This window comes from Schistocerca piceifrons, chromosome 2 (genome assembly GCF_021461385.2).
Source record: "Schistocerca piceifrons isolate TAMUIC-IGC-003096 chromosome 2, iqSchPice1.1, whole genome shotgun sequence".
NCBI classification, from domain to species: domain Eukaryota; kingdom Metazoa; phylum Arthropoda; class Insecta; order Orthoptera; family Acrididae; genus Schistocerca; species Schistocerca piceifrons.
In genome coordinates, this window is record NC_060139.1 from 577,651,378 (window position 1) to 577,674,799 (window position 23,422).

At 40.2% G+C, this 23,422-nt stretch overlaps 1 protein-coding gene across 1 annotated transcript in view; it reads left to right on the forward strand.

The window, feature by feature from the left end:
- Nucleotides 1–23,422, forward strand: part of LOC124777773 (cytoplasmic dynein 2 heavy chain 1) — an 829,086-nt gene that overhangs the window by 373,591 nt on the left and 432,073 nt on the right. The window contains exon 31 of the mRNA XM_047253283.1: nucleotides 20,890–21,113. Coding sequence (XP_047109239.1) covers nucleotides 20,890–21,113 — 224 coding nt within the window. The remainder of the gene's footprint in view (nucleotides 1–20,889; nucleotides 21,114–23,422) is intronic.

The following is a 23,422-nucleotide window of genomic DNA, read 5'->3' on the forward strand; positions in this document are numbered from 1 at the left end:
ATGGCTGAACGCTGTGGTTGCACTCTGTGTTGCTATCCACAATTTCTCCTGCATATTTAAATAGTTTAGGCTCACATATTTTCTGTGTGTTCTGTGGTTTCACTATTTTGTGAGTGTAATGTAGTAATCACACACATTATTATGAACAGGTAATAGTTTGAAAATATTGTCACATTGTAACCACACATTCTGTGCAGCACAGCTCATGGCATTTTTCCCTCTTCTGGAGAAACAGCAACCAACAGTTTCAAATGTTCTCATTGGAGCTGGCTACAGCGTCTTATAACTGGATTTTGGCAGTGGTCCTGTGATACCATCAGCAGAGGATCCATGCATTTGGATCATGTTGTCCCACCTTCACCATGATGAGCATTGAAGGTAACTCCACTCGACAAAGCTTTCTGCTGTTCGAGTGCACCTTCAGTTTTCCTGAATGAGAAGCCCTCTTTGTTGATCTGCAGCTCAGAATTGTAGTTGGCTTCATATGGAGGGTCATGGATGACATATCTCCACTTTAGTCTTCTTTAAGAAGGGTGGTAATCCTCAACTTTGTTTCAGTAACTTTGCTGATACTACCACTTTTCATCCTGGCATAAAAATCTGTAGTAAGTCTGCTGAGCTGCATCTCACTGCCAATTCTTGACATTATATTGTTCGCAGTCCTTCAGTTGGCATCCAGGACTCGTATGTAAGCCAGTTTCTTCTGTGTTGGTGCTAAGGTGTTTCTTGTAGCCTTCTTGAGTATCATCTGGTTGAAGCAGTAACAGTGTATCCATTTGGTATTGTGACTGTGGAGCAGAAAGAATGAGATGAAGCCTGTGGTGTCCCGCTGTGCTGTGTTACATACAAATGTCATGATGTGAAGTATCACACCCTAATCTCTCTGTTCAGTATCAAGGTACATCAGGAATCTATTTTCCGATGTCTTATTAAGGCATACCCTAAGGTTATTCACTTGTGGGTGGCAGGCAGTTGTTATCCTGCGGCCGGCCGCGGTGGTCTCGCAGTTCTAGGTGCTCAGTCCGGAGCCGGGCGACTGCTACAGTCGCAGGTTCAAATCCTGCGTCGGGCATGGATGTGTGTGATGTCCTTAGGTTACTTAGGTTTAAGTAGTTCTAAGTTCTAGGGGACTGATGACCACAGATTTTAAGTCCCATAGTGCTCAGAGCCATTTGAACCATTTTGTTATCCTGCGGATGATATCACAATGTGAAATTACCTCTGATATCACTCTCAACTGGAGAACTTTTCCACAATCGAAGATCACCATATGGTGTGCTCTGTGTTTCAAAATTGTCTTCTAAAAGGAACCTTGTAACTTCCAGAACTTTGGCAGTCATCACAGCCAAGGTGACAGAGTATCAGGTGAGGTAGTTCAGAGTATTATCCATTGGTTTCTATTTGTAGGCTTTGGGGACCTCCCCAAGAGGTTGTTCCAGGTATATGGAATAGCATTGCTGCAGCCAGAATTAGTGTCAGATTCCCTGAAGGTAATTGCAGCATGTACTCTCATCACTAGCATTCATCACAGTGGCTGACTTAGTGTCTTCAGATTAGTGGACTCCTGGCCAGTGATATCTTCATCTGGCTCTATCTAGAGTCTTCAAGGAACTCAGGTGACCAGATGTTGGTGTGCCAAGGAAATACATCCCGATATCTGCCTGCAAATGAAATGTGATGATGACCATTAACTTCTGCCCCATTGGATTGTAGTTCCCCTTATACACTGTTCAGTTTATTAACTGTCATTCTCATTTAGATAGTTCCTCCTTCTTCGAGGTTTCTATGGTTTTCAGCAGTGCTGGATTTCCATCAGTTCACCAGCAATGTCATTTAATGCAGTGATGACTCATATTTGATCCATGCTGTTGTGTTCCATCAAAGAATTCCTTGAAAGGCAGTCAATGTCCTTGTACTTGCATCTGCTTTTGTATAGTGCTGTGACATCATACACGTAAAATCTCAGTGTCCACTGTACCAGTGACAAGATGGATCCTTCAGTTTAATCAGCCAGCATAGAATGAATACAGCAGGAACTTGTTGATGGCCCAACCAGCTCCAAGGTACTATTGGCACCACATTTGCTATGGCTGTCAAGGAAATCAGCAATTGCAGAACATTACTTTTGTAATAGTCATCTCATATAATAGTCATCACACTACAAAGAAAGTAGCTTCCAGTTACTGGGACAAAGGTGTTAAAGAAGCTGCTGAGATAAGCTGTTGTGATTAAATTAGCAAGTGATCTTGTAAATAGTGATGGGTGTTTTTGCTTAAATTTTGTCTGTAATCTTGCTCTTCCCTTGGTCAAACAACGCAGGGACAGAGTTAGCACTCCATGCTCATCTGCTGTTGATTAATATTTCACTATTGATAAGATTTAATGCTAGTCATCTTTTGTTGACACTAGCTATTTACGATTCATGTTGTCTTCCTGTATGCACCATCTTTTCATTCCGGTTGTTGTAGCTCTATTCACCAGCTGTTTAAGTAGATGCATACAGCAGTATCATTTTATTTGTGTCTTAAAAATGACAAGTGTCCATATATCAAATTATCATCTGCTGTCAAGGCTTTTACATGGCTGCACTTCTGTAAGTTACATGAAGATGCAGTATGCAGGGAGAAGCTGAAGCTTATGTATTAAATGTCAGACAATAGTTTTCTTTATCTTTGTGTGAACTTCTGACATGCAAATGTCATTAGTTACGATCTTGTTGCACATTTGGCTCCCAGATGTACATGTGTAAAAAAGTGTTAATCATTGTAATACCCAGAATACCTACCTTTCGCCTTACAATTACAGACAGTTATTCATAGTAATATTGAAGTGAATGTATGAAAATGTACAGACACACTTATCATGAAAGTTTGGAATTAGGAAATGATTGATTCCATTCAAAATTGATTCATTTGATGTTTTATGATGTATACAGGAGTAATATTGCAGTGAATATGTGACAATGTACAGAGACACTTATCATGATACTTTGAAATTAGGAAATGATTGATTCCATTCGAAAGGGATTCATTTGATATTTTATGGTGTATACAGGAGCTGTTGTTGTTGTTGTGGTCTTCAGTCCTGAGACTGGTTTGATGCAGCTCTCCATGCTACTCTATCCTGTGCAAGCCTCTTCATCTCCCAGTACCTACTGCAACCCACATCCTTCTGAATCTGCTTAGTGTATTCATCTCTTGGTCTCCCTCTACGATTTTTACCCTCCACGCTGCCCTCCAATACTAAATTGGTGATCCCTTGATGCCTCAGAACATGTCCTACCAACCGATCCCTTCTTCTGGTAAAGTTGTGCCACAAACTTCTCTTCTCCCCAATCCTATTCAATACTTCCTCATTAGTTATGTGATCTACCCATCTAATCTTCAGCATTCTTCTGTAGCACCACATTTCGAAAGCTTCTATTCTCTTCTTGTCCAAACTATTTATCGTCCATGTTTCACTTCCATACAAGGTCACACTCCATACAAATACTTTCAGAAATGACTTCCTGACACTTAAATCAATACTGAATGTTAACAAATTTCTCTTCTTCAGAAACGCTTTCCTTGCCATTGCCAGTCTACATTTTATATCCTCTCTACTTCGACCATCATCAGTTATTTCGCTCCCCAAATAGCAAAACTCCTTTACTACTTTAAGTGTCTCATTTCCTAATCTAATTCCCTCAGCATCACCCAACTTAATTCGACTACATTCCATTATCCTCGTTTTGCTTTTGTTGATGTTCATCTTATATCCTCCTTTCAAGACACTGCCCATTCCATTCAACTGCTCTTCCAAGTCCTTTGTTGTCTCTGACAGAATTACAATGTCATCGGCGAACCTCAAAGTTTTTATTTCTTCTCCATGAATTTTAATACCTACCCCGAATTTTTCTTTTGTTTCCTTTACTGCTTGCTCAATATACAGATTGAACAACATCGGGGAGAGGCTACAACCATGTCTTACTCCCTTCCCAACCACTGCTTCCCTTTCATGTCCCTCGACTCTTATAACTGCCATCTGGTTTCTGTACAAATTGTAAATAGCCTTTCGCTCCCCGTATTTTACCCCTGCCACCTTCAGAATTTGAAAGAGAGTATTCCAGTCAACATTGTCAAAAGCTTTCTCTAAGTCTACAAATGCTAGAAACGTAGATTTGCCTTTCCTTAATCTTTCTTCTAAGATAAGTCGTAAGGTCAGTATTGCCTCACGTGTTCCAGTGTTTCTACGGAATCCAAACTGATCTTTGAGGTTGGCTTCTACTAGTTTTTCCATTCGTCTGTAAAGAATTCGTGTTAGTATTTTGCAGCTGTGACTTATTAAGCTGATAGTTCGGTAATTTTCACATCTGTCAACACCTGCTTTCTTTGGGATTGGAATTATTATATTCTTCTTGAAGTCTGAGGGTATTTCGCCTGTTTCATACATCTTGCTCACCAGATGGTAGAGTTTTGTCAGGACTGGCTCTCCCACGGCCGTCAGTAGTTCCAGTGGAATATTGTCTACTCCGGGGGCCTTGTTTCGACTCAGGTCTTTCAGTGCTCTGTCAAACTCTTCACGCAGTATCGTATCTCCCATTTCATCTTCATCTACATCCTCTTCCATTTCCATAATATTGTCCTCAAGTACATCGCCCTTGTATAGACCCTCTATATACTCCTTCCACCTTTCTGCTTTCCCTTCTTTGCTTAGAACTGGGTTTCCATCTGAGCTCTTGATATTCATACAAATGGCTCTCTTTTCTCCAAAGGTCTCTTTAATTTTCCTGTAGGCGGTATCTATCTTACCCCTAGTGAGATAGGCTTCTACATCCTTACATTTGTCCTCTAGCCATCCCTGCTTAGCCATTTTGCACTTCCTGTCGATCTCATTTTTGAGACGTTTGTATTCCTTTTTGCCTATTTCACTTACTGCATTTTTATATTTTCTCCTTTCATCAATTAAATTCAATATTTCTTCTGTTACCCAAGGATTTCTACTAGCCCTCGTCTTTTTACCTACTTGATCCTCTGCTGCCTTCACTACTTCATCCCTCAGAGCTACCCATTCTTCTTCTACTTTATTTCTTTCCCCCATTCCTGTCAGTTGTTCCCTTATGCTCTCCCTGAATCTCTGTACAACCTCTGGTTCTTTCAGTTTATCCAGGTCCCATCTCCTTAAATTCCCACCTTTTTGCAGTTTCTTCAGTTTTAATCTACAGGTCATAACCAATAGATTGTGGTCAGAGTCCACATCTGCCCCTGGAAATGTCTTACAATTTAAAATCGGGTTCCTATATCTCTGTCTTACCATTATATAATCTATCTGATACCTTTTAGTATCTCCAGGGTTCTTCCATGTATACAACCTTCTTTCATGATTCTTAAACCAAGTGTTAGCTATGATTATGTTGTGCTCTGTGCAAAATTCTACCAGGCAGCTTCCTCTTTCATTTCTTAACCCCAATCCATATTCACCTACTACATTTCCTTCTCTCCCTTTTCCTAAACTCAAATTCCAGTCTCCCATGACTATTATATTTTCGTCTCCCTTTACTATCTGAATAATTTCTTTTATTTCATCATACATTTCATCAATTTCTTCGTCATCTGCAGAGCTAGTTGGCATATAAACTTGTACTACTGTAGTAGGTGTGGGCTTCGTATCTATCTTGGCCACAATAATGCGTTCACTATGCTGTTTGTAGTAGCTTACCCGCATTCCTATTTTCCTATTCATTATTAAACCTACTCCTGCATTACCCCTATTTGATTTGGTGTTTATAACCCTGTAGTCACCTGACCAGAAGTTTTGTTCCTCCTGCCACCGAACTTCACTAATTCCCACTGTATCTAACTTTAACCTCTCCATTTCCCTTTTTAAATTTTCTAACCTACCTGCCCGATTAAGGGATCTGACATTCCACACTCCGATCCGCAGAACGCCAGTTTTCTTTCTCCTGATAACGACATCCTCTTGAGTAGTCCCCGCCCGGAGATCCGAATGGGGGACTATTTTACCTCCGGAATATTTTACCCAAGAGGACGCCATCATCATGTAATCATACAGTAAAGCTGCATGCCCTTGGGAAAAATTACGGCTGTAGTTTCCCCTTGCTTTCAGCCGTTCGCAGTACCAGCACAGCAAGGCCGTTTTGGTTATTGTTACATACAGGAGCTATAAATGAATAATAAAGAGTAACATAATATAGCTTCTGTATCAGGTTCATCAGCCGACATTTGCTTCACAATTTTTCTGATGTTTCAACAGCACGAGCGGCTGGCATTATTAGAGCTTCACCCTCCATTGCTGGTAGTGGACTGGAGTTGAGCTTGCAGCTACAGATTACATTTACCTGGTGTGCCAGCATGTATGGGCTTTTCAGTGGTCATTTCCAGTGTGGTTTTCCCCTTGCTGCCTAGAACAATCATTCGCTGCAGCTTCTGAAAATAGCTGGAAGGCATTACCATTGGCAGTCCTCTTAGTCGAGTGGTGGCCAGCTTTTCCATGGAACATTTCAAAACACAAGCACTCCACTCGGCACCTTGGCACCTCATAAACCTTAAGTATAGTATAGATACGTCGACGATACCTTCATCGTATGGAGCTATGGTGAGGAACTGTTCGATTACTTCCCAAGACACTTGAACAGCCTCCACGCCAACATAAAATTTATCATGGAGGTAGAAAAGGACAAAAAGCTACCCTTACTAGAAGTGTTGGTCACAAGGGATGGTGAAAACCTGTGACACAGCATGTATTGAAAACTGACACACATGGACTGATACCTGCACAAACTGTCAAACCACAATCCGAGCCAGAAAAGAGGCATGATTAATATGCTTGTAACGTGAGCAAGATGAGTATGTGTGGCGCACCACCTCAGATGCAAGATGCAACACCTGGAAAACATTCTGAAGAGCTACACCACCAGTTACAGAAGAAGAGTCACAGAATCAAACTCAGCGAAGTGACAAATCGGGAAAAGGAATGTTGGATACGGCCTTCCTTCCATGCAGTCCCAGAGTGATGGACAGAATCAGACATATGTTATACATACACAGCACGAAGACTGTTTATAAACCACAAAGAAAATCAAAGAGTGTTTCAAAGATCAGAAAAGGAGAAAAGGGACCCACTTACAATGACAGAATATACTGGATACCACATACATGCGGAAAAGTTTATGTTGGGATGGCTGGATAATCAATCAACACCAGGATCACAGAACATAAGTGGCACTGTGGCTTGGGGCGGGTGGGGAAATTGACCATGGTGGAGAATGTGTGCGAGACCGACCACATAGTAAAATTCGTCTACATGGATGTTCTTGATGCAGAGGAGTGTTATCACACCCACTTGTTCAGAGAAGCTACATTAATACACAGACGTGATAATTGCTTCAACAAGAAAGAAGAAAGCCTCATGGTGAATGGATACTGGATTCCCATGGTGCAGTGAACAATTGTTGCAGGTAGCAAGGGGAGAACTGCACTGGATATGACCACAGAAAATCACTTGGATGCTGGCACACCAGGTACATATAATATGCAGCTGCTGTCTTGACTCCAACAACAGAGGGTGAAGTTTTGACAATGCAGACCACTTGTGCTGGTGAAATGTCAGAAAAAACATCAAAAAAACATCGGCTGAAGGATCAAAGACAGAAGCCAACAGGCAGTTTGTCAACATGTGGCCATGAAAGCCTTAAAAATTTTGTAACATAATATAATACATTGTTCAGTTCTTTCTTGTTCCTTTAGCAGTTATCTGTTGATCCACGCTGAGCTAATATATTTCTGTTTGATTTATTGAGAAGTGGTAGAGATGAGTAGCTTTATTTCACTTCAATAATTTAAGTGATATGAATTGTGTCACTGCTATTCTCTGTCTTTTATTTATTTATTTAGACCTGTAGTTCTGTAGGACCAAATTGAGGAGCGAATCTCCAAGGTCATCTCCAAGGTGTCAGCACATGAAATTACAACATAAAAGTAATATCAGATAAAATGAAATGTTTATGAACCCAGAAAAATTCAAGCCATAGGTTTAAGTAAACACAATCAACAATATAACATAAGAATCAGCTTAATTTTTCAAGGAACTCCCCAACAGAATAGAAGGAGTGACCCGTGAGGAAACTCTTCAGTTTCAATTTGAAAGTGCATGGATTACTGCTAAGATTTTTGAATTCGTGTGGTAGCTTATTGAAAATGGATGCAGTAGTATACTGCACACCTTTCCGCATGAGAGTTATGGAAGTGTGCTCTGAATGCAGATTGGATTTCTGCCGAGTATTAACTGAATGAAAGCTGCTAATTCTTGGGAAAAAACTGATATAGTTAACAAGAAACAGAAGTAAAGAATATACATATTGAGAAGGCAATGTCAAAAAACCCAGACTAGTGAATAGGGGTCGACAAGAGGTTCACGAACTTACACCACTTATTGCCTGAAGAGCCCATTTCTGAGCCAAAAATATCCATTTAGAACGGGAAGAGTTACCCCAAAATATAATATCATATGACATAAGCGAATGAAAATAAGCAAAGTAGACTAATTTTTGTGTCGCTTACTTCAGATACCATTCGAATAGTAAAAATGCCATCATTAAAACTTTGAACAAGATCCTGAACATGCGATTTCTAAGACATTTTACTATATATTTCAACACCTAGAAATTTGAACTGTTCAGTTTCACTAATCATATGCCCATGCTGTGCAATTAAATTGTTGGTTTTTTTTTTAATTGTATGTTAGCAACTGTAAAACTAAGTTTACTGTGATTTAGCATTAGTTTACTTTCTACAAGGCATGTACTTATGTCAGGAACTGCACTGAAACAGAGCCAATGTCATGCACAACATCCTTCCTTACCAAGCTAGTGTCATCAGGAAACAGAAATATTTTAAAATTACCCATAATACTATAGGACATATCATTTACATAAATAAGGAACAGGAGTGGCCTCAAAATTGATCCCTGAGGCAACACCCCCCCCCCCCCCCCCCCCCTCCCACCCACTCTCCCCTTTTGACCAAATCCCAGTCAGACCCCACATCACAGCCATTCTCAACACGGTGAATAATGACCTTTTTCTGTCTGTTGTTAAAGTAAGAGGTGAACGAGTTGTGAGGTACTCCCCATATTCCGTAATGGTCCAACTTCTGGAGCAATATTTTGTGATCAACACAATCAAACGCTGCCTTAGTTAAATCAAAAAATATGCCTAGCATTTGAAACCTTCTGTTTAATCCATCCAGTACCTCACAGAGAGAAGAGAATATAGCATTTTCAGTTGTTAAATGACTTCCAAAGCTGAAATGTACATTTGTTAGCAAATTATCTAATATATAATGATCAATTATCCTTACTTAACATTGCCTTTTCAGTAACTTTATCAAACACTGTCTAATGTTTCTTGATGACAGGAATGAGTGAAGTTGGATTGCAAACTTACCACTTCTCTTATACGAGTTGACTTACTTGGTGTATACAGCCGATCTTCCTCTCTGGATAGCTGGCTTCTGGAATCTCTGTAAACTTCTTCTCTGTAGAATGTTGCTAGTTACAGGAACCTTAAAGACTCTCTCGCCACTTACAAAATAATTTGGTACTCAAAGAATACTTTTCAATAACTTTAATAACTTTAATAATTGAGCTTCATAAGAACAAAATTCACACTTTGCACGTAATCATTTAACTTCTCATAAGTAACTCATATCGTCTCACATTAGAAACAGATTTAAGTCCATTTAGAAAAGAGTTGGCTTAATAACCGTGTCTCTACTACAAACATATTGTCAAATATGTCTTGCCTCCAGCTAGTCCAAGATAAGAGTTTTTTCACAATTCAGAATCTCGATTGTTTCTTTGTCAGTAACAATAGTCACAATTCAAACAACACAGACTAACACAGAAGTTCCTTGGTTCTTCCGTGTGCTTTCACTACAGCTTCCATGAATCACCCGAGAAGTACTTTTCGGTGCTGTTCAGCCGCTGCGTCAACCTTTCGCTCATGACTCATTTCACACCTGCACACACAGACAGGTGATGCACAGTAGATAGGGTTCCTTTCTCCCCGTCACATGAATAATATCGTGTGTTTGAGGTGGTGGAAGGCCGAGTGGTTCTAGAATTTACACAGAAATTCTCAAAGCACTACAACTGACGGCATAGAAATATGTCTAAAATTGTCTACATTATCCCTTTCTCCCATTTTATAAAGCAGCTTCTGAGTACTTTAATCATTCAGGAAACTGACCATTCGTAAAAAAAAAAAAAAATTACAAATATGGCTAAATACAGGGCTAACGTGTGCATTTACTTTAATATTCTGCTAGGCACTCCATCATATCCATGAGAGTCCTTAGTCTTCAGTGATTTGGTTATTGACTCAATCTCCCCCTTGTCAGTATCACAGAGGAGTATCTCAGACATCAGTCTAGGAAAGGCATGTTTCAAGAGAGTTATATGATTCCCTGTAGAAACTAACTCTGACATGTCTCTGCCCCTTCTCCTCTTCACATTCTGTTCTGCTCTTTTGTCTCCACACCATCCCCACATGGACTCTTACTTTTGTTTACTCCACCATAGCACCCCTTTACCTTGCTTTCGTTATGTCTTTCTCTTATTTTAGAGTATCCACCTTCTTCCTGGTACTGTCCACTTGTGTTTCTCCTAGTGGTCCACTACCCTGCCCCTGCTTCCCTGCATGGTTTCCAGCCATCATTCGTGCATGTACATCTACATACATACTCTACAAGCCACAGTATAGTGCATGGTGGATGATACCTTGTGCAACTGCTAGTCATTTCCTTTCCTATTCCATTCATAAATAGAGCGAGGGAAAAGCAGCTGCCTACATAGAAACTCTGGAAGCCACCATAAGGTGCATGGCGGATGGTACTTTGTGCCACTACTAGTCATTTCCTTTCATTTCCCAGGGAACAACGGCTGCCTATATTCCTCTGTATGAGCTCGAATTTTTTGAATCTTATGTTCATGATCCTTTCGCAAAACATGTCAGTAGATTCATTCTGCAGTCAGCTTCAAATGCTGGTTCTCTAAATTTTCTCAATAGTTTACCTCAAAAAGAGCATCACGAGCTCCATAATACATGTCATTGATCAAATTTGCTGGTGACAAATCTAGCAGCACACCTCTAAATTGCTTCCATGTCTTTCTTTATTCCAACGTGGGGGGGGGGGGATCCCAAACAGTTGAGCATTTATCAAGAACAGGTTGTGCTAGTGTTGTCTATGTAGTCTTTATTACAGATGAACCCCACATTTATAAAATTCTCCCAATATACTAAAGTTGAACATTCTCCTTCCCTCCTACCATCTTACATGCTGATTTCATTTCATATTTATTTGCAATGTTATGCCTAATATTTAATCAATGTGACTGTATCAAACAGCACACGACTAATGCTGTATTCAAACATTATGGATTGTTTTCTTTCTCATATTTTTCTATGTTTTGAGCAAGCTACCATTCATCAGACCTACTAGGAACTTTGTCAAAGTTATCTTTTGTCCTCCCACTGTCACTCAGTGGTGACACCTCCCAAAACACCACAGCATTGTCTGTAAACAGCTGCAGAGTGCTGCTCCTTCTGCCCATCAGATCATTTACATATGTAGAGTAGTGTTACTCAAACATTTTTACTCACGAGCTAATACTGACATTGTGGGCCAGCACCTTGGGCCGCATTTATACTGATATTATTATTAATTGGTAACCTACATAAATTAGTATACTATGGGCCCCCAGTAAACTAGCTACACTAAGGGTGTGATAAGTTGGCTTCTAGAAACCAAGCACTGATTGTTAAAAGTTGGCACCTTTCGGAGCACTTCACGTCAACTGTTATCTGTTTCATATTGCTGCCCCCCACAGCAACCCCAAAATTGTGACTCCATAATTGTCTGATAATGTGTTGTAGTGTTGACTGTGTGAGTGGATACTTAACTGATTAATAACAGTAATTCTACTTATATTTAAATTCATTGTGCATCATGAGGCATGATGCGTGATGCCAGTTGAAAAGCTAGCTGAATGAGTAGTTATGGCTCCATAGTCTGGAAAGCCTGCAAAATGACTGGGAAAACAGTGTGCCGACCACATAGACCTCCATGCCATATTCACATGATGCTACAAGGCAGAGGATGACTCAGTGGCTGTTAGATATCCTTTGGGTCTTCACGCCTGATGAGAAGCTCATTAGTTGTTAGATGCATCTTCAGTATATAAATAAATTGACGTATCCTGCTCACTTTCATCTGTGTGTTCAGGCTAATCTCAGGAACTACTGTAGGGATTTTGATCCGATTTTGACAAATAGAGATTGTGTGCATAATTTTATAGAAACCTTCTATAAATGTGCTGAACTATGATCAATTAAATGTCCATTGCTGCTGTGAAGATGATGGCATTGCCATATAGTGCTGCCACAACTTTAGACAACAACAAAGCTTGATCAGAACCTGAGTTGGGTCTGTGGTCACCTGTTACAGTGCATGCCTGAAAACCCAGTTGGACTATGGATTTGTCACTGCCTTTAAACCTAGCATCCACCTTTCAGTGATTTGGACATTCGCCAGAAGCAGAACGTTTTCCTGATTCTATGTTAAACTTTAGAGTAAAATTGAAGTCAGGCTCAGCGGTCTGGCGATAAAGTACAAGCACAACTTGCATACACATCTGCAGTCTCAGAGACTGCAGACATGTGTGCAAGTTGCACTTGCGTGAGTGCGTGTGTATGTGTGTCTACTGCTGACAAAGGCCTTAATGGCCAAAAACTATGATTGTGTGAATCTTTTTATTGTGTCTATCACGACTCAGCATCTCTGCCATATTGTTACATTCTATCCTGGATTTTCCATTGTTTGTTTTTTGCCTGACAGCTTTTCTTCGATCCTAACCCTGTGCTGTTTTCCTTTGTAACTACTTTCTTTTGCATTGCTACAGTCAATGTCCATCCTTCTTTCCTTTCTTTCCTGTGTTTCTCTTGTTGCCTTACGAACCACACTGCAAGCTCTACTTATGAGCCACACTTTATCAATGGACTCAGCCACATGTAACACATGGCCTCAAGACCACGCTGATTGTTGGTGCAGCAACTTATGTACCACATTACTCCTGCCGATATAATTAAGCCTATACCATCAAACTGATCATGCTACCTGTGTCAGTTCCTGTATTATTGCGTGTCATCTCCCATACTTTTCCGGTGTCACATGAACTTACATCTCTAACTACAAACCCCTCCCCACTCCCCAAACTTTCTCCGTCCTATCCCAATTCACACCCACTAAATCCACCTCATCCAGTCACGTGTACTGTCCCCCTTCTCTATGCTTAACTGCCCTCAAACCTGCTACCCACAGTAATATACATATATTTATTAATGATTAGTTATTCTCTACTTTGACCTTTGTGACTTATCACCAATTTTAGGGAGCTTTCACCTTCCACTATCATTGTCTTCCTCAGATTTCGTCTCTTTTTTTCCTCTGTGCATGCATTTCGTACTTTTCACACGTATTTGGGTGTATTTTTGCATATTTTTTCAGATGTAATTCTACTTTCTTACGTATTTTTTCGCATTTTTGCACCACTATGGATCCTTGCTCCTTCCATCTGCATCAATACAGAAAAGTTTCCTTATCCCTAGCCAGATCCCAGTCCCACATACTGTTCGCGCATTGTTGCTTGGCTCATGAAATCCCCCCTAATGGCCTTACCATCAAATTACCCATTTCTGGTTTCCACCCTTCCTCCCACAATGACCTCCACCTATTCAGATTCCGCCAATCCTTACCCCTCACCAACATAGTCCTGCAAAACCATATCAACCAAGCCCAATCCTCCTTGCAGTACCTTCTCTCAGTCTGCAAAATTCTCCTGCTATGTAATCCCAAATTCCTGAGTGTAGTTTCAGCTCTCTGAGACTGCAGTCATGTGTGGAAGTTGCACTTGCATGAGTGTGTGTGTGTGCATGTGTGTATGTGTATCTACTGCTGACAAAGGCCTTAATGGCCAAAAGCTATGATTGTGTGAATCTTTTTATTGTGCCTATCGCGACTCAGCATCTCCGCTCTATGGTGAGTAGTAACTTTCCTTCTCTCCTATTGTTACATTCCATCCTGGATTTTCCATGGTCTAAATCACTTAATTTATATGGAAGTGATGATATTCAGTTTCCTATCATTGTTCTCTGATTTTTAATCATAACACTACACAGTGACTCTTAAACAAAATTACTGCTTCACCAGAAATGTCATCTGGTCATAGATGCTTAGTGCTATCCATGTGAAGCTGGGAAGGTTTGTTATGAGAACCTCAGCCCACACAAATACATGTTTCTGGCTGTATAAGAGCCATACTATCACAATTCCCTGGGCCTCTCCTGATGATACCCATGAGTCTGATGAACACTCACCGTCAGAGACAGTGCTCTGGGTTCTGTTACTTAAGAAGTATTCAAGCTGCACACATCTGGAAATCTAATCCATATGCTCAGATCTTAACAGCCTGCACTGGGGCACAGTGCCAAACACTTTCCACAAATCTAAGAATATGAAATCTGCCTCTTGTCCTCCATCCATGATTCACAGCATATGTTATGAAAAGAAGGGTAATAAGAGTTTTACACAACTGATGCTTTCTAAATCCAAACTAATTTGTGGACAGGAACTTTTCTATATTGAGGAAATTTATTATATTCAAACTCAGAGTATGTTCAAGATTTCTGTAGCAAACCAATGTTAAGGATATTGGTCTAAAATTTTTTGGGCCATTCATTTAATCTTCATATATACAGAAACTGTGCACTTTTTTCCAGTCACGTCGAACTCTGTGCTGAGAGAGAGATTCATGATAAATGCTAGATGAGCTAGGGGCCAATGCTGTAGAGTATTCTCTGTATAACTGAATTGGGATTCCATTTGAACCTGATAACTTATTTGTTTTGAGCTCTTTCAGTTGCTTCTCTATACCGGGGTTGCTATTGCTATGTCCTCCGTATGGGAGTCTGTGCAACAGTCAGCGATGATATTTTTTTCAGTCCTCATGCATGAATGATTTCTTAGATGTGGAATTTAAAACTTCAGCTTCTATTGCCATACCAGATTGATCAATGAATTGCTGAACAGAAGTCTTCAGCTTTCATAGCAGTTTTATGCCAGGCGATAATTTTCTTGATTTCTCAGCAAGATTTTCTTTGCAAAGGTATGATGGTGAAAATTGTTGAATGCTCAACATATCAGTCTTTCTATAGATCCATGAATTTCTACATATACATCCATACTCTGATAGCCACGTGACGGTGTGTGGCGGAGGGTACTTTGAGTATCTTTGAACTGTAACCTGTTTACTGTTGTGCATTCTTTTTTGAACCAAGAGCACAACAGTCTCTGCTTCCTCAGCATTCTTCAGTTTTTTTTAATTAAACCATGGTGAGTCTTTTCTTCCTTAATCCATTTATTAGGCACATACTTCCCCATATTGTGATTAACAATCAGTTTAAATTTTGCCCATAATTTCTGTGCATACATCATATTGGAACAAAATCATGTCTGTTCATTGTCTAAGTAGTGTACTAACAACAGCTTGTTGGCTCTTTCTTGCAAAAATACTCCTTAGTCTTCTTCATGGTTTTGTTAGCTGCAGTAACTATTGTTCTCTATGGCATTGTCTAAAATATTTCGTTGTGTTTGGTCTGTCAAACTAGCTGCTTAAGACTGTTTTCAGAAAATATGTTTGAAATTACTTTGCAAGACTATCTGTTTACCATCTGCAATGAATCCATAGACGTCCAAATCTATACTCGATAGGTTATAATTACCTCCAACCGGTATACCATGATCCAGGTATTTCCATGCTACTGAATGTAGTCTTTGGTTGAATAATCCTAAAACTGCCACAGCAGAATCAAGCAGCTGGTAAAAATATCCCAGAATTAATGTGAGTTCACGTAGGCCTGTTACTCACATCTACATACCATCACTGTCAAACTCATTTTCAACCTCGATAGACACAAAATTTTTGTCAACTGCAATGAACACTCCCCCTTCTATAGTGTCTAATCTGTCATTTTGATGATTGTTTCTTGCCATGCTAAATATTTTGAAGTTTTCTACTTCAGGTTTCAGCCAAGTTCTCGGGTCCAAGAATAATTAGAGCATGAGAACTTTCCTGGAGGATGGGTGATTCAGGAACTTTTTTATGAATATTTTGAAAATTTACTGTTAAAATTTTGACTGTCATAATGTCTTTATCCCCCGCCCATGAACCATGGACCTTGCCGTTGGTGGGGAGGCTTGCGTGCCTCAGCGATACAGATAGCCGTACCGTAGGTGCAACCACAACGCAGGGGTATCTGTTGAGGGGACAGACAAACGTGTGGTTCCTGAAGAGGGGCAGCAGCCTTTTCAGTAGTTGCAAGGGCAGCAGTCTGGATGATTGACTGATCTGGCCTTGTAACAATAACCAAAACGGCCTTGCTGTGCTGGTACTGCGAACGGCTGAAAGCAAGGGGAAACTACAGCCGTAATTTTTCCCGAGGGCATGCAGCTTTACTGTATGATTACATGATGATGGCGTCCTCTTGGGTAAAATATTCCGGAGGTAAAATAGTCCCCCATTCGGATCTCCGGGCGGGGACTACTCAAGAGGATGTCGTTATCAGGAGAAAGAAAACTGGCGTTCTACGGATCGGAGCGTGGAATGTCAGATCCCTTAATCGGGCAGGTAGGTTACAAAATTTAAAAAGGGAAATGGATAGGTTGAAGTTAGATGTAGTGGGAATTAGTGAAGTTCGGTGGCAGGAGGAACAAGACTTCTGGTCAGGTGCCTACAGGGTTATAAACACAAAATCAAATAGGGGGAATGCAGGAGTAGGTTTAATAATGAATAGGAAAATAGGAATGCGGGTAAGCTACTACAAACAGCATAGTGAACGCATTATTGTGGCCAAGATAGATACGAAGCCCACACCTACTACAGTAGTACAAGTTTATATGCCAACTAGCTCTGCAGATGACGAAGAAATTGAAGAAATGTATGATGAAATAAAAGAAATTATTCAGATTGTGAAGCGAGACGAAAATTTAATAGTCATGGGTGACTGGAATTCGAGTGTAGGAAAAGGGAGAGAAGGAAACATAGTAGGTGAATATGGATTGGGGGACAGAAATGAAAGAGGAAGCCGCCTGGTAGAATTTTGCACAGAGCACAACATAATCATAACTAACACTTGGTTTAAGAATCATGAAAGAAGGTTGTATACATGGAAGAACCCTGGAGATACTAAAAGGTATCAGATAGATTATATAATGGTAAGACAGAGATTTGGGAACCAGGTTTTAAATTGTAAGACATTTCCAGGGGCAGATGTGGACTCTGACCACAATCTATTGGTTATGACCTGTAGATTAAAACTGAAGAAACTGCAAAAAGGTGGGAATTTAAGGAGATGGGACCTGGATAAAGTGAAAGAACCAGAGGTTGTACAGAGATTCAGGGAGAGCATAAGGGAGCAATTGACAGGAATGGGGGAAATAAATACAGTAGAAGAAGAATGGGTAGCTTTGAGGGATGAAGTAGTGAAGGCAGCAGAGGATCAAGTAGGTAAAAAGACGAGGGCTAGTAGAAATCCTTGGGTAACAGAAGAAATATTGAATTTAATTGATGAAAGGAGAAAATATAAAAATGCAGTAAGTGAAATAGGCAAAAAGGAATACAAACGTCTCAAAAATGAGATCGACAGGAAGTGCAAAATGGCTAAGCAGAGATGGCTAGAGGACAAATGTAAGGATGTAGAGGCCTATCTCACTAGGGGTAAGATAGATACCGCCTACAGGAAAATTAAAGAGACCTTTGGAGATAAGAGAGCCATTTGTATGAATATCAAGAGCTCAGATGGAAACCCAGTTCTAAGCAAAGAAGGGAAAGCAGAAAGGTGGAAGGAGTATATAGAGGGTCTATACAAGGGCGATGTACTTGAGGACAATATTATGGAAATGGAAGAGGATGTAGATGAAGATGAAATGGGAGATACGATACTGCGTGAAGAGTTTGACAGAGCACTGAAAGACCTGAGTCGAAACAAGGCCCCCGGAGTAGACAATATTCCATTGGAACTACTGACGGCCGTGGGAGAGCCAGTCCTGACAAAACTCTACCATCTGGTGAGCAAGATGTATGAAACAGGCGAAATACCCTCAGACTTCAAGAAGAATATAATAATTCCAATCCCAAAGAAAGCAGGTGTTGACAGATGTGAAAATTACCGAACTATCAGCTTAATAAGTCACAGCTGCAAAATACTAACACGAATTCTTTACAGACGAATGGAAAAACTAGTAGAAGCCAACCTCAAAGATCAGTTTGGATTCCGTAGAAACACTGGAACACGTGAGGCAATACTGACCTTACGACTTATCTTAGAAGAAAGATTAAGGAAAGGCAAATCTACGTTTCTAGCATTTGTAGACTTAGAGAAAGCTTTTGACAATGTTGACTGGAATACTCTCTTTCAAATTCTGAAGGTGGCAGGGGTAAAATACAGGGAGCGAAAGGCTATTTACAATTTGTACAGAAACCAGATGGCAGTTATAAGAGTCGAGGGACATGAAAGGGAAGCAGTGGTTGGGAAGGGAGTAAGACAGGGTTGTAGCCTCTCCCCGATGTTGTTCAATCTGTATATTGAGCAAGCAGTAAAGGAAACAAAAGAAAAATTTGGGGTAGGTATTAAAATTCATGGAGAAGAAATAAAAACTTTGAGGTTCGCCGATGACATTGTAATTCTGTCAGAGACAGCAAAGGACTTGGAAGAGCAGTTGAATGGAATGGACAGTGTCTTGAAAGGAGGATATAAGATGAACATCAACAAAAGCAAAACTAGGATAATGGAATGTAGTCAAATTAAATCGGGTGATGCTGAGGGAATTAGATTAGGAAATGAGGCACTTAATGTAGTAAAGGAGTTTTGCTATTTGGGGAGCCAAATAACTGATGATGGTCGAAGTAGAGAGGATATAAAATGTAGGCTGGCAATGGCAAGGAAAGCGTTTCTGAAGAAGAGAAATTTGTTAACATCCAGTACTGATTTAAGTGTCAGGAAGTCATTTCTGAAAGTATTCGTATGGAGTGTTGCCATGTATGGAAGTGAAACATGGACGATAAATAGTTTGGACAAGAAGAGAATAGAAGCTTTCGAAATGTGGTGCTACAGAAGAATGCTGAAGATTAGATGGGTAGATCACATAACTAATGAGGAAGTATTGAATAGGATTGGGGAGAAGAGAAGTTTGTGGCACAACTTGACCAGAAGAAGGGATCGGTTGGTAGGACATGTTCTGAGGCATCAAGGGATCACCAATTTAGTATTGGAGGGCAGCGTGGAGGGTAAAAATCGTAGAGGGAGACCAAGAGATGAATACACTAAGCAGATTCAGAAGGATGTAGGTTGCAGTAGGTACTGGGAGATGAAAAAGCTTGCACAGGATAGAGTGGCATGGAGAGCTGCATCAAACCAGTCTCAGGACTGAAGACCACAACAACAAACAATGTCTTTATAGATCGTCTGATTATGCCCTTTGTGTATAAAGTGGTGAGCATTTCACTATCATGAGGAGTTCTACAATTCTCCACCCTATAATGCAGATTGAGAAATTTGCAGCCAAGACTGTATCAGAGTTGACAGAGCCTTTGGTTCAGCCCCACCACTTGGCTTCAAAGCCAAGGACCCTGATAAACTCTGGAGACAATGCTGCAGCCTGTGAATGAGGCTAAGCTGTCTTCACCACTTCTGCCAGCTGCCTGTATGAACTAAGAGTGGCCTCAGAACCCAAGTGACATGTGTGATTCATGCCAACATGAGCTACAATTTGCAGATGTTTGCACCTGGCACTCTTATCAGCTGCAGGCAAGACCTCCTCTACATTTCAAATGAGCCCTCCCATCAGTCATACCAAACACACATTGGACTTCTTTCCAGTCCTGTACATTATTTTGTGGATGTGCCCCGTAATATGCCTAACATTTGCGCTCCTAATAACTAACAAACCCCTGTCCTTATGTGCCTGCTCAAATCCTGCTGAGGGAGTGACCAATTGCCGAATCACAGGTTGAATGGGTGAGGCCAGATAATCAGCCTCCACATTGACTCTCAGCCTTGAACAGTGTGAATGCATTACAACCAACCACTTTGTGATGATGACAGATCCCCACACTGCGTACACTGCAAAGGGCATCAGCAGCAGAGCTCTTGGGTGAAACGAGGAACGCCTGAGGTTAGCATAGCCACGCACTATATTCTCTGCTGCTGCTACACCCCAAGGCAAGAGCACGCAATAGGAAGAACACATCTAAAGAATCTTCAGCTGTTTGCAAATTGCAGCTAGCTTCTCACACGGCATGCACACACCCTATCCACCCTAGTAGTACTAACTTAAGAATTAGAAAACTTGAATATGTAACTTGCTACTCTCCTGGTGTCTCACAACTGAAGACAGCAGACCTTTACACCCAGTTACTAAACCTTCAGGCAATATCTTTTAAATACAAGAACACACAAGGAATTTAAGAATGAGTCTAAGAGATCACACAGAAAAGTCTAAATATATAACTTGTTACTCTCCTTGTGTGTCACCAGTGGAGACTGGAGCCTTACTGATATGAACCAGTGATTTTTCTGCACTGAGTTTGTTTGAAAGCTTAGCTGATTATTGTCCTATGTAGGTGCTTGTCTGGTGTTCAGTATCTCTTCAGTTTGGTGAGTAGCTATCTATTCACATATACAGATATGTCTGCATACGTACTCTTAATCTGGATTTTTCAGTGAATCTATGTAACTTCTATTACTTATTATGTAATAGGTAGCATGTTCCATTTCAGGTGACCCTTAATCCACACTGTGGGATTTTTGTCACACTCAATCCTGCAGGCAAAGGTTACGGTGGTAGACAGCATTTGCCTGATAATCTGAAGCAACTGTTCCGGCCTGTGGTTATGTCACGTCCCGACAATGAACTAATAGCAGAAGTATTTCTTCAGTGTGAAGGCTTTCAATTTTCCAGGAGTCTTGGACACAAACTTGTTGAAGTTTTCAATCTTGCAAGGTAAGGAAAGTGGAAATAATTCTCTTTCTTTAGCCAGTATATTAATGTCTTATAAATAACTGATAGTGAAAATTATGATATGATAAAAAATTTAAAAAAAATTGTTTTTGTGTCCTATAAAGGATTGATGGTATGTTTTAAGCTAGCAGTATAAAGTACCTAATACAGGGTGATGCAGAAGTATTTATATTTTATTTTATATAAAGCAATCATTGAAAATACACTGTTCATAAATTACGTGATTGTCCTCACACCATACTCAGCATAACTTTGTTAAAAACACTATTCCTGGAAGGGGAGATAGTGCTTAATAATTTAATAGCTCTATAGTACACCATTAGCAATACAATGCTAAATGATAGGCTCTTCAGGAACCAGGATCGGTGAACACGTCTTTCTGTAGGCTGTCTGTCATCAGTGCTGCAGTTATTCTATCATAGGGTTCTACAACTAACAGCAATAGTAAAAGAGTGCCCTTCTCTACAAAGTGAAGGTAACTGGCTGTATATAAGGTAGAATTTAGAAGCCAATAGAGCACAGAGGACTATACAAATCATGTCCGACGTGTGATCTATTATGTTGATGATGTAGCTACACTAGTACCTAGATCCTGTCTATGGCAACAACTCCCTCTCGGTGGGTAACAGTAGTTGGACTGTGACTAGGGACAGGCAGGCAACACTTTGGAGACCTAGTGAACACAAACCACAAATTCTTCAAACGTTTCACATTGCAGAGGAGAAGATGTACTTTATAATGAAAGAAAGTCACAAATGATCTCATCAGAATTCCTGGACCTCTTTGTATTTCTTACTAAATAAACCACAAAGTCTTGCAGCATTTCAGAGTCTGAATGAGAGTATGAGATTTATAATGAAAGGAAGTAATAAATATTATGTAACTTGAAGGTGCAGTGGAGGAAAAAGGAAAAGGAAGGGAAGAAACTGACGATGGATCAGAACTTTACGCAGAATCGACAGTGACAAGTGAAAATGTCAGCTGGACTTGGACTCGAACCTCGGATCTCCTGTTTACTAGGCAGTTGCGTTAACCGCTGCGCCATCTGAACACAGTGTTTATAGCAAATGGATGGACTATCTTGACATGCTCCCTGGCTGTCCTACATTCCCACCTAGTGTCACCTATCTACAGTCCCCATCTGTGTTATCCATGCTCACTGATTTTTAGATTCCATCTGTGGTCGAATGTTATTGTGCATCTACACTGAAGGTTGTCGATTCATTGCCCATCAAGGTGAATCAATTATATGAATGCATGGAGTCTATTCTTTCAGACGTGTCCAAAAGAACAGACACCTTGAATTCATATAAATGAAGTCATAAATGAGCTCATGAGAATTCCTGGACACCATTGTGTTGCTTCCTACACAAACCACAAGGGCTTGCAGAATTACAAATCATGAAAATGCATTGCAACGTGTGTTGAGATCCCATTGCACTGATTACAATGTAATGTACCAAGACAGAACAGCATATCTCTTTAGTTTAGCTGTAGAGATTGCTGACACTATTGGTATAAATATTTACAAACCTCTGCAAGCCAGATGATGAAATCCACAGGCAAGATCCTTCAGCCATCTAGTTGTGTATGTTGGTAATTTCAACAGCCATAGTCATTTCTGGGTATATCAGGAAGAAGACAGCAGTGGAGCCATTCTAAATAAATGGATAGATATATACACCTTATAATTTGCATACAACCTTAAATATCCAGTAACCTTCTGATCTGACATATAGATATAAGACTATTCTCATGATTAGGCAAGTCATAATTAATTATGACACTGAATTTCAGTTAGCCCACTTCATCTTTATGGAATTTCCAGTTGATGAATGAGGAACTGTTTCATAAAGGTCTCGATAATACCAGGTGTCTTAAGTGGAATATTGGGGTTTTAAGGTCTTGTAGCATTTATTACACTCAGCTTATGATAATAAATGATACATCAAATGAAAAATTAACTTAAACAGTTTTTTTTCATAAGTTCAATGTGAGCACCATTGGTCACACTGCACACATCAAGTTCTTCACAAATCTTGGTCAGAGTGTCTGAGTAATTGTTGCAACAGCTACTTCAGTCCTGTCTCTGAAGTTGGGTATATCAGTTGGTAGCAAAGGCATACACATGTGATCCTTTATGAACTCTCAAATGTAAAAATCGCATGGCATCAGATTGTATGAAAGTGAAGGCCGTGCAAAACATGCTCAGTCATCCTGGCACAAAAAACAAAAAGAAACATTCGGTTTGGGGGAGTCTTGTTGCAAATGTACCATTTTATGGGGATTTG